Genomic DNA, 11,631 nt, shown 5'->3' with positions numbered 1-11,631 from the left:
CCAATACGGGCTCCTGCCAACAACTGCAAAAGCTATACTTGGATTTAAAAGGCTTGGGCCTTGCCAAGAGGTTGCTCACAGTGCGCTACTCACACAGAACAATATACCTGTATCTTTTAACGATCGGATTCAATAAAATAATGATTATAGGTTCCATTAGATCCATAGAGAATGTGTCTTTCAGGAGCGAGTGCACTTCAACTGACGCTGAAGCGTATGGATTCTCTAACAATAGCGCGTTTGTGACTGCGTGCATATGCGTGCATGCTCACATGTGAACTTAGACTCCTCTGGTTTACCGAGCTAAATGCTACAACTTGTCTGGCCACTTCCTGTTCCCTAAATTACAACACAGCAAAACCCGCACTGGTGTAGTCGTCGTAGTTCTGGAACATCAGCTCTGGGACTTCCTAAATACAAATGGTAGATTAAGATGACAGTGGAAGTCTGTGCTGCTGTGTTGTTACAGACACAGAGAGAGAAAACAGAAAAGTTTGTGTTGTTGTCACATCCTTTCACTTCCCTGCTGCTAAGAGGACTTTTTAAAAAGGGTTTTGTGTTGGTTTTGTGTTGCTATGCCAGTTGCTAGTGTCTTTACTTCTTCCTTTAGGTGGGGTTAAATCAATTTAGCATAAGTCTAAACTAAATTCAGGGTTTAGTCTTTAGTAAACCACTACCAAAGCCTTAGGAATGAGCTAGTTTGCAGCTAGTAGTTTACAATTTTGCTTGCACGAGACCAACTTACATAACACTGTAGCTAGTAAATTTATAGTAATAACAGATGCCAATTGAGATAGTAGCATAAAGCCAACACCGTTTCAATTTAGGAGATGTCTAAAACCTGATTTAGTAAAGGTTTGGTGAAGTTGCTCTAAATTCCCTATTTGGAACTCAGACTTTGAAATTCTTCCATCTGACTACAACTGGAACACACAATAAGTTCCTGCTTCAAACTCAAAATACACACTGTAGCTGTTGTAGGAACACAACCACAAGACAATGATGATCTGAATTTGAATTCAGGAGATTTGTTATTGCTAACCTTACAAAATATAGAAACATTTGTGCTTTCTTGAGCTTCATCTTTTTTTAACCTAAAATAAACTTTATACCTGGCCAAAAAAGCATCATATTCAGTAAAATCATATGGAAAATCACTGTCTTAAACATCTTTAACAAACAAAAAGCAGTTATTCATTTGTTTTGCAGATATTTGTGTATCCATATGCGGAGTCACATCTGAGATTATTTGTTATGACAGAAGATAAAGTTTTTCTCATCAACAACATTCACATGCTGTAGGATACTGTTTACATATGCACAGAAACTCTTCATCACACAGCCCTTTGACAGCATTAATCCGCATTAGGGTACGTCTAATACAGTAGATTTAACTAAATGGTGAGAACCTTCCCAAGTGTTTGCCTGCAAGCCTAAACATGTGCCGCTATACAACTGAAAGCTTCAGCATCAACACTGATTATACCTGTTATCTTTTTCAATTTTTATAGGCTCGTTTTGTGGCTCTGTGACATTGAAAACACTGCAGTGACTCTACTTCACAGTGTGTGTGTGTGTCCAGCACATAATTATTGTATGGAGTGAAATGACAGATGAATTCGAGGAGTGGTCAGGCAGCCGTTGACCCTCCAGGGAGTCGACCCGAGGCAGAGAGGTCGTCCAAACACACAGTGTGTTCTCTCAGCATCTCTGCGCCTGCAGGTACTTTCTTTTTGGCACTTGCTCGCAGATGTCGTGACAAGCGAGGCCCTTCTTACGTGACTGATCATGAAGTTGACTTCTGGAGAGGCCGTTGCATATTGGCTCAAAGTGTGTTTGGTGACAGATTAACACACACCAGGAATTCATTATGAATAAATCATTGAACCAAAGGTAAGTTTCCCCCCGTGTTGATTTATCTGAGGGTGCTTTAACTGTGCCGCTGTGATTAATGGACACAGTGAGTGTGCATGTGGAAAAAAACCTAATGAAATTAGAATTTGAAATTTTTTGTGTTGCATTAGAATAAAACAGCCGCAGGTGCAAAAAAAAGAAGCAGCAGATCGATTTGCCTGCATATATGCAACGTACTTAATCAGTGCAGTTTTACAATATTATACAGAGTCTGTCGATACATTCATAAAACTTTACGATTTGTGAGCCCAGATGTGGGTTAGATTGATTAAAATGAAAATATATAATAAAATGTGGATGGAAGAAGCAACATTTATATTTAATGTTTATTTCTACACTGAGTTACATGTGTTTCTCTAAACCGTGCACGTCTGAAATGCAACCCAAACAAACTGAAATCCTTATTGTCTGTTTGTTTTTGTTTATTTTGTTCCCTTTTTTTGCAGTTTAATGACCTTGCTTGTTCTGTTCTGTGTTATTTTTGTCTGATTTATCTCTCCTTGGCTTCTTATCTCGCGTAACCTCACGTACCACGGGTGGTACACATACTACAGTTTGACATCACATAAAAGGAAAAATATACATGTTAGGAAAATAAAATACAAAGTAAGATGTTCTAAACTAGTGCAAATGACCTCAAAACTGCTTGTATCTCATGAGAAATCATCTCTCACCACATCAACTCTGTGTTATTGTGTTATGAAACGCTTTTGTTTCTTCTACTACATTGTTGTTGTCGCTTTATACGAGAGATTAGGAACCCCCGAAGAATCACATTAACAGACGTACAGTATATGACCCAGCCTGAGAATCAACATTAGTCACAGGGAGGATCTCTATCTGATCCAGAAACATGACCACGAGGATTAGTCACCGCGCAGGAGTAACAAGGCCGTGCGAGGATGAATAAGGGTTTACTGTTACACCTTTTTGATTCCCGCTTAAGTGTATAAGACAGGATCACATGTCAAAACGCAGCTCTGAGCTATCAAAACAAAAACCCGGGAACTGTCAAATTCGCCTCGGCGGGCTCGTCTCAGGCAAATCCCATGCTGCCTATGACAACTGGGATATATTATCAAGGCAATATCAAAAGCCTGAGAGGCAGGGATGATTTTCACGCGGAGACTTTCAAAGAAAAATGACTCATGTAGTGTGCAAATATAATATGTGTGTGTGTATAACTGTTTCCACTGAAGTGGCCCTTCGGTAACAGCGGCTGCTTTGTTCCCCCCCAACTTTATTTGAATAGAGCCAGGTTTTTCTATTCACCACAGTATTTATTTCACAATTTTGTGCTAAATATATTATAAAGTCAGTAAAACCCAAATATTTTAAACAAACAGTCACAATATAATTTTACACAAAAGGTAATATTACAAAAAGCGACATAGAAAAGGTTTATTTGCCCTCTTTTTTGGCTTCTCATATTTATTTATTTGTGTATTTATTGAACATTAGCATTCTACTTCACTGACCTCAGGACTTTCTAAAATTTGATTTTTACAAATAGAATGTGTGCAATGGGGGAATAAATTCATCAAGAAATGTTTTTGTTTTATTTAACTGGTTAATTCATCTTAATTCTTCGTTTTGTTTTGTTATTTTATGTTGTTTAAAAACAAATAGTTTTGAGAGTTCCGATTGCATTTGAAGGCAACATGAGAATCTAGCATTGCCCGCGAAACCATTTAAATGGTGGAGAAAAGAAACAGGTAAATGAAAATCACCCAATTAAAACAACAAAATGTCTAATGTGTCAATGAAAATATGTTGTTTTAGTCAATTTAGACGTAATTAAATGTAAAATACCGTCACTCCAAGTTGTCAATTTGAGGTTTAACAAAAGTGAATGAGTCATGGTGTTAGGCTAATTAGCTAATGTTAGCTTATTAACACCTGAGCTAACTATCGTTTATCCCTTAATAGCTAAAATCTCAGGTCTAAACTATTAATAAAAAACGGGAAATACTTAAATATATCCAGGTTTGAATACGTGTTTACTCTCCCTGTTTTACTTTATTTTGTAGAGCCATGAATGGGATTTAAATTGTTTGTGAATCATCAAAATGGCTGCTCAAAGCTACATCGCCATCTCTGAACTTCATCCCAGTTTCTCTCATCTGGTGAGTTCAGCTTATTTACACCCTATTACACTGATGTAATGGATAAATAATGCAAATTACAGCTCATTCCTTTTTTGTTTAATTTATTTCAAGTTTTTTTGTAATTACAGCAACAAATGCCTCATTCACGTTGTTGGGCCAGGGCAGTAATTTCAAATTAGTCAATATCAATAATTATCACGATAAACGTCAGGTAATTAGATATTGATTTTTGCCTCAGAATTAAAAGGAAGGAGAAACTAGTTAATTGTGTAGGTGTTTTACCTTCTTTGTGAGCAAAATAAAAATTAAACAAACACATTAATGTCATGAATCTTAGGTAAAATATGTAAAGAGGCTAGGTTAAGTAAGTTAAGTTGTTAAATTCTTATTTAAAACAGTTATATTGCAATATATATTGTAATAGAATGATTGTAAGCTCTATTTTAAAGTGTATATTCTGACATGTTGTTGTAAGTTGTATTAAACTGTTTAAATATACATGTCTAACTGTCACAGTTGTTACCATTTGTTTGTTTTATTTGTTTTTCTAGAAAATAGCAGGGATCATTATCGGGAAAAGTGATGTAAAAAGCTTCCCTGACAGAAAAAGTTGGTATTTCTTTAATTATTATTATTACATACATATTTTACATTAGTGCACCGAAGCTGTTTTTTTTCTAGCACCACTGCACCTTGGTGTCTTGCACACCAGCCCCCTCTTTTGGTTAGATGAGTAAATATTCACCCTTTTTTGAGCTTTTCTCTGTCTCCCCTTTCTTCCAGTGAAATGTGACACTAACTGAAGCTGTCGTGTGTGTCTGAATTTTCAGATTTTGGTGCAGAAAGATTCACTTTTGGCTTCACTGTCAAGGACTCGCCCGACTTCTTTGTCAATGTGACAGCCTGGGGAAGCGACAGTTACGTCAACGGCCTCTCCAACAGCTTCAACGTCGGAGATTGTGGTGAGGAAGACGCTGTTGAAGTTCCCATATGCCTTGGAAATCGAAATTTTAAGTATATTTGAATCTGTATGTCCCAGTTGATCGTGTTCTGCTTTGCCCTGTGTCTTATTTACACCAGGACTTTTCTTATTTTCAGCATCAAAAATTAATAAAATAACAAAATAGTCAAAGGTTTTAAACTCAAGAGTAATATCAGCATCTTATTTTAATAAATGGACCTTTTGTGAGGTGATTCTTTGAAGCTGAATTGTTTATTTTCCAGTCACCATTGAAAACCCTTTGGTTACCAACAAAGACCCAGAGAAAGGGGAAAAATTCTGTCCTACGACACCAAGGTAATAAACTAATCATGGTTGTCATCCTGTGGCACCGTCGGGAAGCATAAGGGAAACATTATGTCAAATAAAGATGTTAGAAATGTGACGCATCAGTCAGGGTGTACTGTAATATCTGATGATGAAGGTGTCCAAACTGTCTGCTTTCTCAGCTTCTGCAAGCTTCTGGTGAGGGAGACATATTCCCAGGTGTGTCTGTGTGCTGACGTGGGCACCATCGACAGGCTGCTGCCACTGATGCACCTGCCAGTGAAGGACTCCAGAGATTTCTACTCACTCGGGGACGTTGTGGCTAACGGGCAGCAGCTGGACGGCACGGTGATAAATATCCTGGCTGCGGTGAAATCGGTAGGACACAATAAAGTCTTACAGAAATTCACTTTTAGAGATTTTCACTCTGACCATTCATTCACTGAGAAAATGACTGTCAGCCATAAGGAGAAACAGATTTTAGCAACTTAACAAAAGACTCATGTTATGAAATCTACACCTGCCTTTGTCTACGATATTGGGAGAATATATTGTGCTGCTTTCTCATTGATCTCATTGTTATATGGTGTTTATTGACTGGAAACTTACTTTTGTAACCTGCACCAAAGTCCATAGAGAAAATCATCGATTTTAGCTCAGGTGGCCACAGGAGCTGCTGGTCTGCTGCTGCCTCATTTGGTCAGTTTGTATCACTGGGGTTTATTTAAATGAAGGATTCCAAATACTGAAGTCACTCAGTGACTCATCTGAAATGACTAAATGAAGCAGCAGTGGATCAACAACTCCTGTGTGCTGGGACGTAAAATCGCTCATTTTCTCAATGGACTTCGGTGCGGTAGAAAAAGTGGTTTCCAAACTCCAGTTTCCAGTCGGAAAAGTCTGTCTAACAGCAAGATAACGTGGTTAACCTAATTTATTGTAGACTTATGCAAATGTAGATTTTATAAGCTTTATAAGCTTGTTACATGGCTAAAATCAGTTTTTCCTCAGGTCTGTGCTGGTTGTGCTTCCTTGTCTTCTTACATATTAATAGTAATTCACATATTTGTCGATTGCAGCTGCCAGTATCATTGGAAAGCCACTGTTGATTCGTGTGTGCTTTTCTTCTCTGACTTTTGTAAGTGATTATAAAACTAAAACACGATTAAAAAAAAGAACAATCGGTGCCAGTACTCTGATCCAGAGGGACTGGCGAGGTTTGTAGCTATGGAGGAAATTTTCAAAAACTCGTATAACTTTGTCTCATGTTTGGCCAATAAATGGAAATGAATGCTCGATAGCTGTTCCACCACAGTGTTTTAAGGGTGAGTGTTTCCTTTAAAACCATGTGAGCCGAGGGCCAAATGGAATAAAATCTGCGGCCACAGTGTGCTCCCAAACTCAGTGTTTGTTTTTGAATCAGTCACGGTGCAATCTAAAATTGTTGGGATGGTATTAATGTTTGCGAGTCATTTCCCAGGAAATGTGTGCAATGCCGTTATTAAATTCAGATAATATTATAAGATGTTAAAATAAAAGGAGCCAGAGTGCACTTTCCAAAATTTCTCACATATTGATTGCATTAGATAGCGGTTTCTAATTTGTATCTGTGTGTTTCTTTTCCGTTGCGAGCCCAAGTTTGGTGGAAAATAAGCCGTTGAAGTTTCCTGAGCTTAAAACAACATTACAAAAGGAGGGAAGGGTTGTTAAAAAAGAAGTGTTCCGATGAATAGTTAGCGACGTAGGTCATGGAAAAGTCATGGAAACTGTCACTGGGGTTGTGGAAGGGAAGCCTGATAAGATAAAAAAAAAAAACTGTAGATTCTGAGCAAATGTGTACATTTGCTTATTCTTAGTACTTCTTATTGCCTCATAGATTTTTGAAACTGTTTGGTCAGTGTGGTAACACAGTGGTAAGACTGTTGACTGTTTGAATGGAGCGACAACTTACAACAGAGGCTCTGAGGATGTGACTTAAGGTTCACAGAGAGGCTAGATCACGACATGTAAAAGGTCCAGTGTGTAAGAATTCTCATGCAGCATCTGGGAGTTGTTCAGATGACTGAAGTTGATGCAGCTTCACTGAGACAATTGTTCTTCTTCAGGATTTAGCTGTAGGCAACTGGACTTGGTTGAATCAATGTGACAATGACCTGAATGACTGAGAACCTTCAAAGAATTCAAAGAATATCTTTGCTGTTTATTATGAGCGGAAAAAAGAAGAAACTCACCATGTCTGTGTTAATCTTATTCTTCATCAGGAGCTTCATCTTGATGATTGAAGTTTAAAGTTTGACAATTTGACCCACTTGAGATGCACAAAGTAGGGCTGCAACTAACGACTGTTTTCATAATCGAGTCATCGTTTTAATAAAATGTAAAAGAAAAAATTTGGTAAAATGTTGATGATGTTATCAAATGTATTGTTTTGTCCACAAACCAAAATATTCAGTTTTAATGATTCTTAGAGCAATGAACCAGAACATATTCACATTTAAGAAGCTGAAAAATAAGAGAAGATAGTTTCTTCTCAGTGCTTTTCAAGGATGTGGTTCTTGTTCGTGCTTCTCCATTGAAAATAACATTTAATGGTGAGAATACAGTTTGAAACAAATGTAGAATGTCTCCGCTTAACCCTCCGTTTCCCAAGTGTGACGCTCATGGAACTACGTTGGCTTTTGCATACTAGAAAGGATCTTTTTAACTCTTCTTTTGTGCTTTCTTTTTATGCATCAGGTACTGTATCTGTGGAAGGAGCAGTTATTTGTGAGGCTGGTGTCTAGAAACATAGGCAACAGCCTCCGCAAAGCAGGCCCTTGTCTGAGTTACACATTAAAAGCTTATTGTAATGCAAACAAAACTGAATATTATAATCTTTTAAGTGATTATACACCAATTACACCAATAGTAATCTTTCCTAAATGTTACACACTGGACCTTTTGACACTAGATTTTATTGAAAGTTTCCCCTTTATACAGGTGTAAAACCAACTTATATAAAAATTCTCTTCTCTTCTACTCAATCAACTATCTTTCCTGTACCAGATTTTTTTTTTTGTCACATGAAGAAAAGATTGACCTTTAGATGATGCGTGTTTACTTTTACAGGTTGGGGATCCGAAACTCTTCACCACTTCAGATGGACGCCAAGGCCAGAGGCTGGAAGTGAAGCTCTTTGATGACTCCGTCCCCTCCTTCCCTCTCGTGTGGTGCGTCACGGCCATTTAGTCATTTTGGGGGGAAAATGAAGGGAATATTTTTTATTTATTACCTTTTCGTGCCTCCGTGCCATGTTCCATCTCTCCGGCCACGCGGGTCAACTCGGTGTAGATTTACTTTCACCCCCCTGATCTGCACGTGTGTTTGATTTTCACTTGTGAGTAACTCTGTGGCCTCTGCTTCACTCCAGCTGGGACAGAGAAGCCATTCAGTTTGCTCAAACATGGATACCCAAGGAGACGGGTAGGTCAACGTCTGCTGCTCGTTCGCTGCCACAAAAAGGGACTCTGTATTGAGCTGTTTTTCCATGCCTGTCACGTCTGATTAACACACTGTACTGAGGAGATGTGAGATGTGTGCTCGTGTTGATGATAACTTCCTTTTTGTTTTGACTTCTCCTCTTCACTCAAAGTGCTCTTTGTCGCCGATGTCAAGATCAGCTTTGACAGGTTTCGCAGCGGCATGGCGGCGAGCGTTAACTCGAAAACCATTATCACTGTCAATCCCGGTAAGACGTCACAAAGAAACAAGGGGATTGGGGATACAATCTGTTTATTGTACAATTAATCAGAAGCACTGGTGTGGGAATGAAGCCAGCCAGCTCTTGGTGAACCGTGTAAGGGGGGGAAAACGAGACGGACTCTTCCCGCTGTGCTGCAGGAGGAGCCGTTTCAGTGAGAGAAAAATGTCACAGTCAATCATGGATCTGTTCTCAGACATGAGGGAGGCCAGTCTGCTGTTCAGCTACGCCAAGGAAGTGTCAGAGTCTGGAGGGCTGGATCAAGATGAAAAACCAGAGGATGTGCCTGGTGGGTTTCAGCCGAGAACTCCCCTGGTCTCGTGCCGTCAGGCGTCTGTGATGGATTTTTTATTTTCATTACATTATTGGACGTTGAGGACGGAAAAGAAATGTGTGAACACGTGTGCACACGATATATATAAAAACAGAGCTTCAATTTTTTATAAAACTTTACCTGCTTATAGTTACCATCTTACATAAACACGACAAAATTCATCCTGTTATGTTAAGATGTTGCTGAGATATACACATGGATTTGTCCTCCTTTTTTCCCACTTTTAAACTTTACTCTGACTTGGATCAAATGTAAATATTTAACAATTAAACGGGTTCAAGGGAGATTATGCAACAGATTATATTTTGAGCTGTGAAATCTAAGCTTTTTTCTCCATGACACTCCATGTATTTGAGACATTCTTTGTTAAGATTTGTCTTTGGTCTGGACTGGGAAGTAAATAACATGTTTCCATTTTAGTAGAAAAATGGAATTTTACAATAGAATTTGTTTATATTGCACACACAAACACCAATTAGCAATAGTGACCAGTTTGTGTAGTGAACACAAACCTTGTGTAGTGAACACACAAACTGGGCAACACTTATCTACGTATGCCTGGGGAGCAATGGGGGTTTGGGTACCTTGCTCAGGGGTACCCAACCCTTGAATTGTCATGGGATTTGAACTGGTGACCCTCCAGTCACAAGCTCAATTCTCTTCCACTTGGCCATGGGTTGAGACATTTGTCCAAAATAAACAAGATAATATGACTCGGCAAACATTTAAAGTGTTGAGCTCCGTCTTGGATGACGCGGTCATAGATGATGTCATGGATGATGTGGTTCTGCTTGTGTCTGTGCAGTGGACTCCATCATTGACGTGTACACAGTGAGTCAGCTGAAGCAGAAGGCCCAGGAAAGTCCCGACGCTTTCTTTGGCATCACCTACAGCTTCATCTCCAAACTGGACCTGGACTCTTCTGTGTCAAAAGTCATCAGGACTCGCTGGTGAATTCACATACAAGTGTGGACTAGTGTGAACGCAGGATTTGAGATAATAATAATCTTTTTGTCCTCTGTCTCAGCTCCAGGTGTAAGTTCCAGGTGAGTGAAGATGCTCAGAGCTGCACCAACCAGCTGTGTTCGGGGAGAGATCAGGTTCTGACGGCCACCACAGGGTTTGACCTGCTGGTGGATTTCACCGATCACACAGGAACGCTGTCCACCTGCAGCCTCAGAAGTCCTGTGGCAGAGACGACTCTGGGCTGCACAGTCAGTACCACCTTACACTAATACACACAAATACACTGATCAAGACTAACAGAATGAGGAGAAACACTTATTGTTTACTGATCTCACCAACTCCAACCTTTCTGCGTCTGTCACAGACGGACGAGTTCGCCAGTCTGACTGACGACGAGCGCACTGCCATGAAGTGGAAATTTCTCTTGGAGAGATGCAAAATCTATGTCAAAGTAGGTACTGCAGCAGCAGCTTCTCTTCTTAGTCTTCAAAACAAATTTAAAACACAACAAACAAACAAAATGCCCCTCAATATGTTGCAGATCCTGCAGTCCCCTCGGATGAGGACTGGGATTAAAGGGGTGGTGGTCGCCTGCTCGCTGGCCGACCCTGGAGAGGTGAAGCAGCACATGACTGCCCTGTTACGTCTTTGATGCACACACACAAAACACATGTTGCCATTTTAGTTCTCTACTGTTTGGTAATGTTGGGATGCCGTATGTTGCTTGTGTTTTGTAGACACATACGTCCTCTACATTATTTATTTATTTATTAATGTACTTTTCAAATCTGTCAAATAAACTCATTTATTAAGCAATAAAACTGTTATTTATATCAATTTAAAGTGAAACTTTTGACATTTATTCATATTCGGACAACTTTATTGATCCCAAGAAGGGCAATTTATTTGCAGGTGACACATGGGAGGCAGCAGATTACAGTACAAGCAAAGCAATAAATACAAATAAACATTTTTTCATAGAAGCTATGGGTTTATCACGATTCTGCCTGATATAAATAATGAAAACATTCTCAAAAATGTAAAGTAAAGTAAAAAAAAAGTAAAAACTGGTTTGTTTTTTGTCATTTATGTATATTTTTCATTTCAAGAGATGGTACTAATAGGTACAATTACTGTATAGATAAATTTAAATGGGCACATTGTTTTTCCATTAATTTCTTAGTGTTCAATTAAGTGCTTTACTAATAATGCCTACAAAAAAATTATACATTTAATAAGAAATTACACTTAAAACATACTCTAAAATAATATATATATAGAGAGAGATTTTCTTTGGGGATTT

General features: G+C 38.7%; 1 protein-coding gene across 1 annotated transcript; it reads left to right on the top strand.

The window, feature by feature from the left end:
• Positions 1-3,563: 3,563 nt before the first annotated feature.
• Positions 3,564-11,317, top strand: meiob (meiosis specific with OB-fold). The gene is made up of 14 exons (XM_058621430.1): positions 3,564-3,629; positions 3,945-4,040; positions 4,574-4,631; positions 4,853-4,984; positions 5,247-5,319; positions 5,472-5,667; positions 8,398-8,498; positions 8,699-8,751; positions 8,921-9,016; positions 9,225-9,317; positions 10,168-10,312; positions 10,390-10,576; positions 10,693-10,779; positions 10,870-11,317. The coding sequence occupies exons 2-14, from the start codon at positions 3,984-3,986 to the stop codon at positions 10,978-10,980; spliced, it is 1,389 nt and encodes a 462-aa protein (XP_058477413.1). The 5' UTR covers positions 3,564-3,629; positions 3,945-3,983; the 3' UTR covers positions 10,981-11,317.
• The last annotated feature ends 314 nt before the right edge of the window (positions 11,318-11,631 follow it).

This window comes from Solea solea, chromosome 21 (assembly GCF_958295425.1).
Source record: "Solea solea chromosome 21, fSolSol10.1, whole genome shotgun sequence".
In the NCBI taxonomy this organism is placed as follows: Eukaryota; Metazoa; Chordata; class Actinopteri; order Pleuronectiformes; family Soleidae; genus Solea; species Solea solea.
This window is presented reverse-complemented; position numbering and strand designations above follow the sequence as displayed.

What these genes read in the sequence shown, in the direction of transcription:
- meiob (XM_058621430.1), top strand. Translation starts at nt 3,984, where the DNA reads ATGGCTGCTCAAAGCTACATCGCCATCTCTGAACTTCATCCCAGTTTC. An exon ending in AAGCTTCCCTGACAGAAAAA is followed by an intron (nt 4,632 to 4,852) that starts GTTGGTATTTCT and finishes CTGAATTTTCAG; the next exon opens with ATTTTGGTGCAGAAAGATTC. An exon ending in ATGGATACCCAAGGAGACGG is followed by an intron (nt 8,752 to 8,920) that starts GTAGGTCAACGT and finishes CTTCACTCAAAG; the next exon opens with TGCTCTTTGTCGCCGATGTC.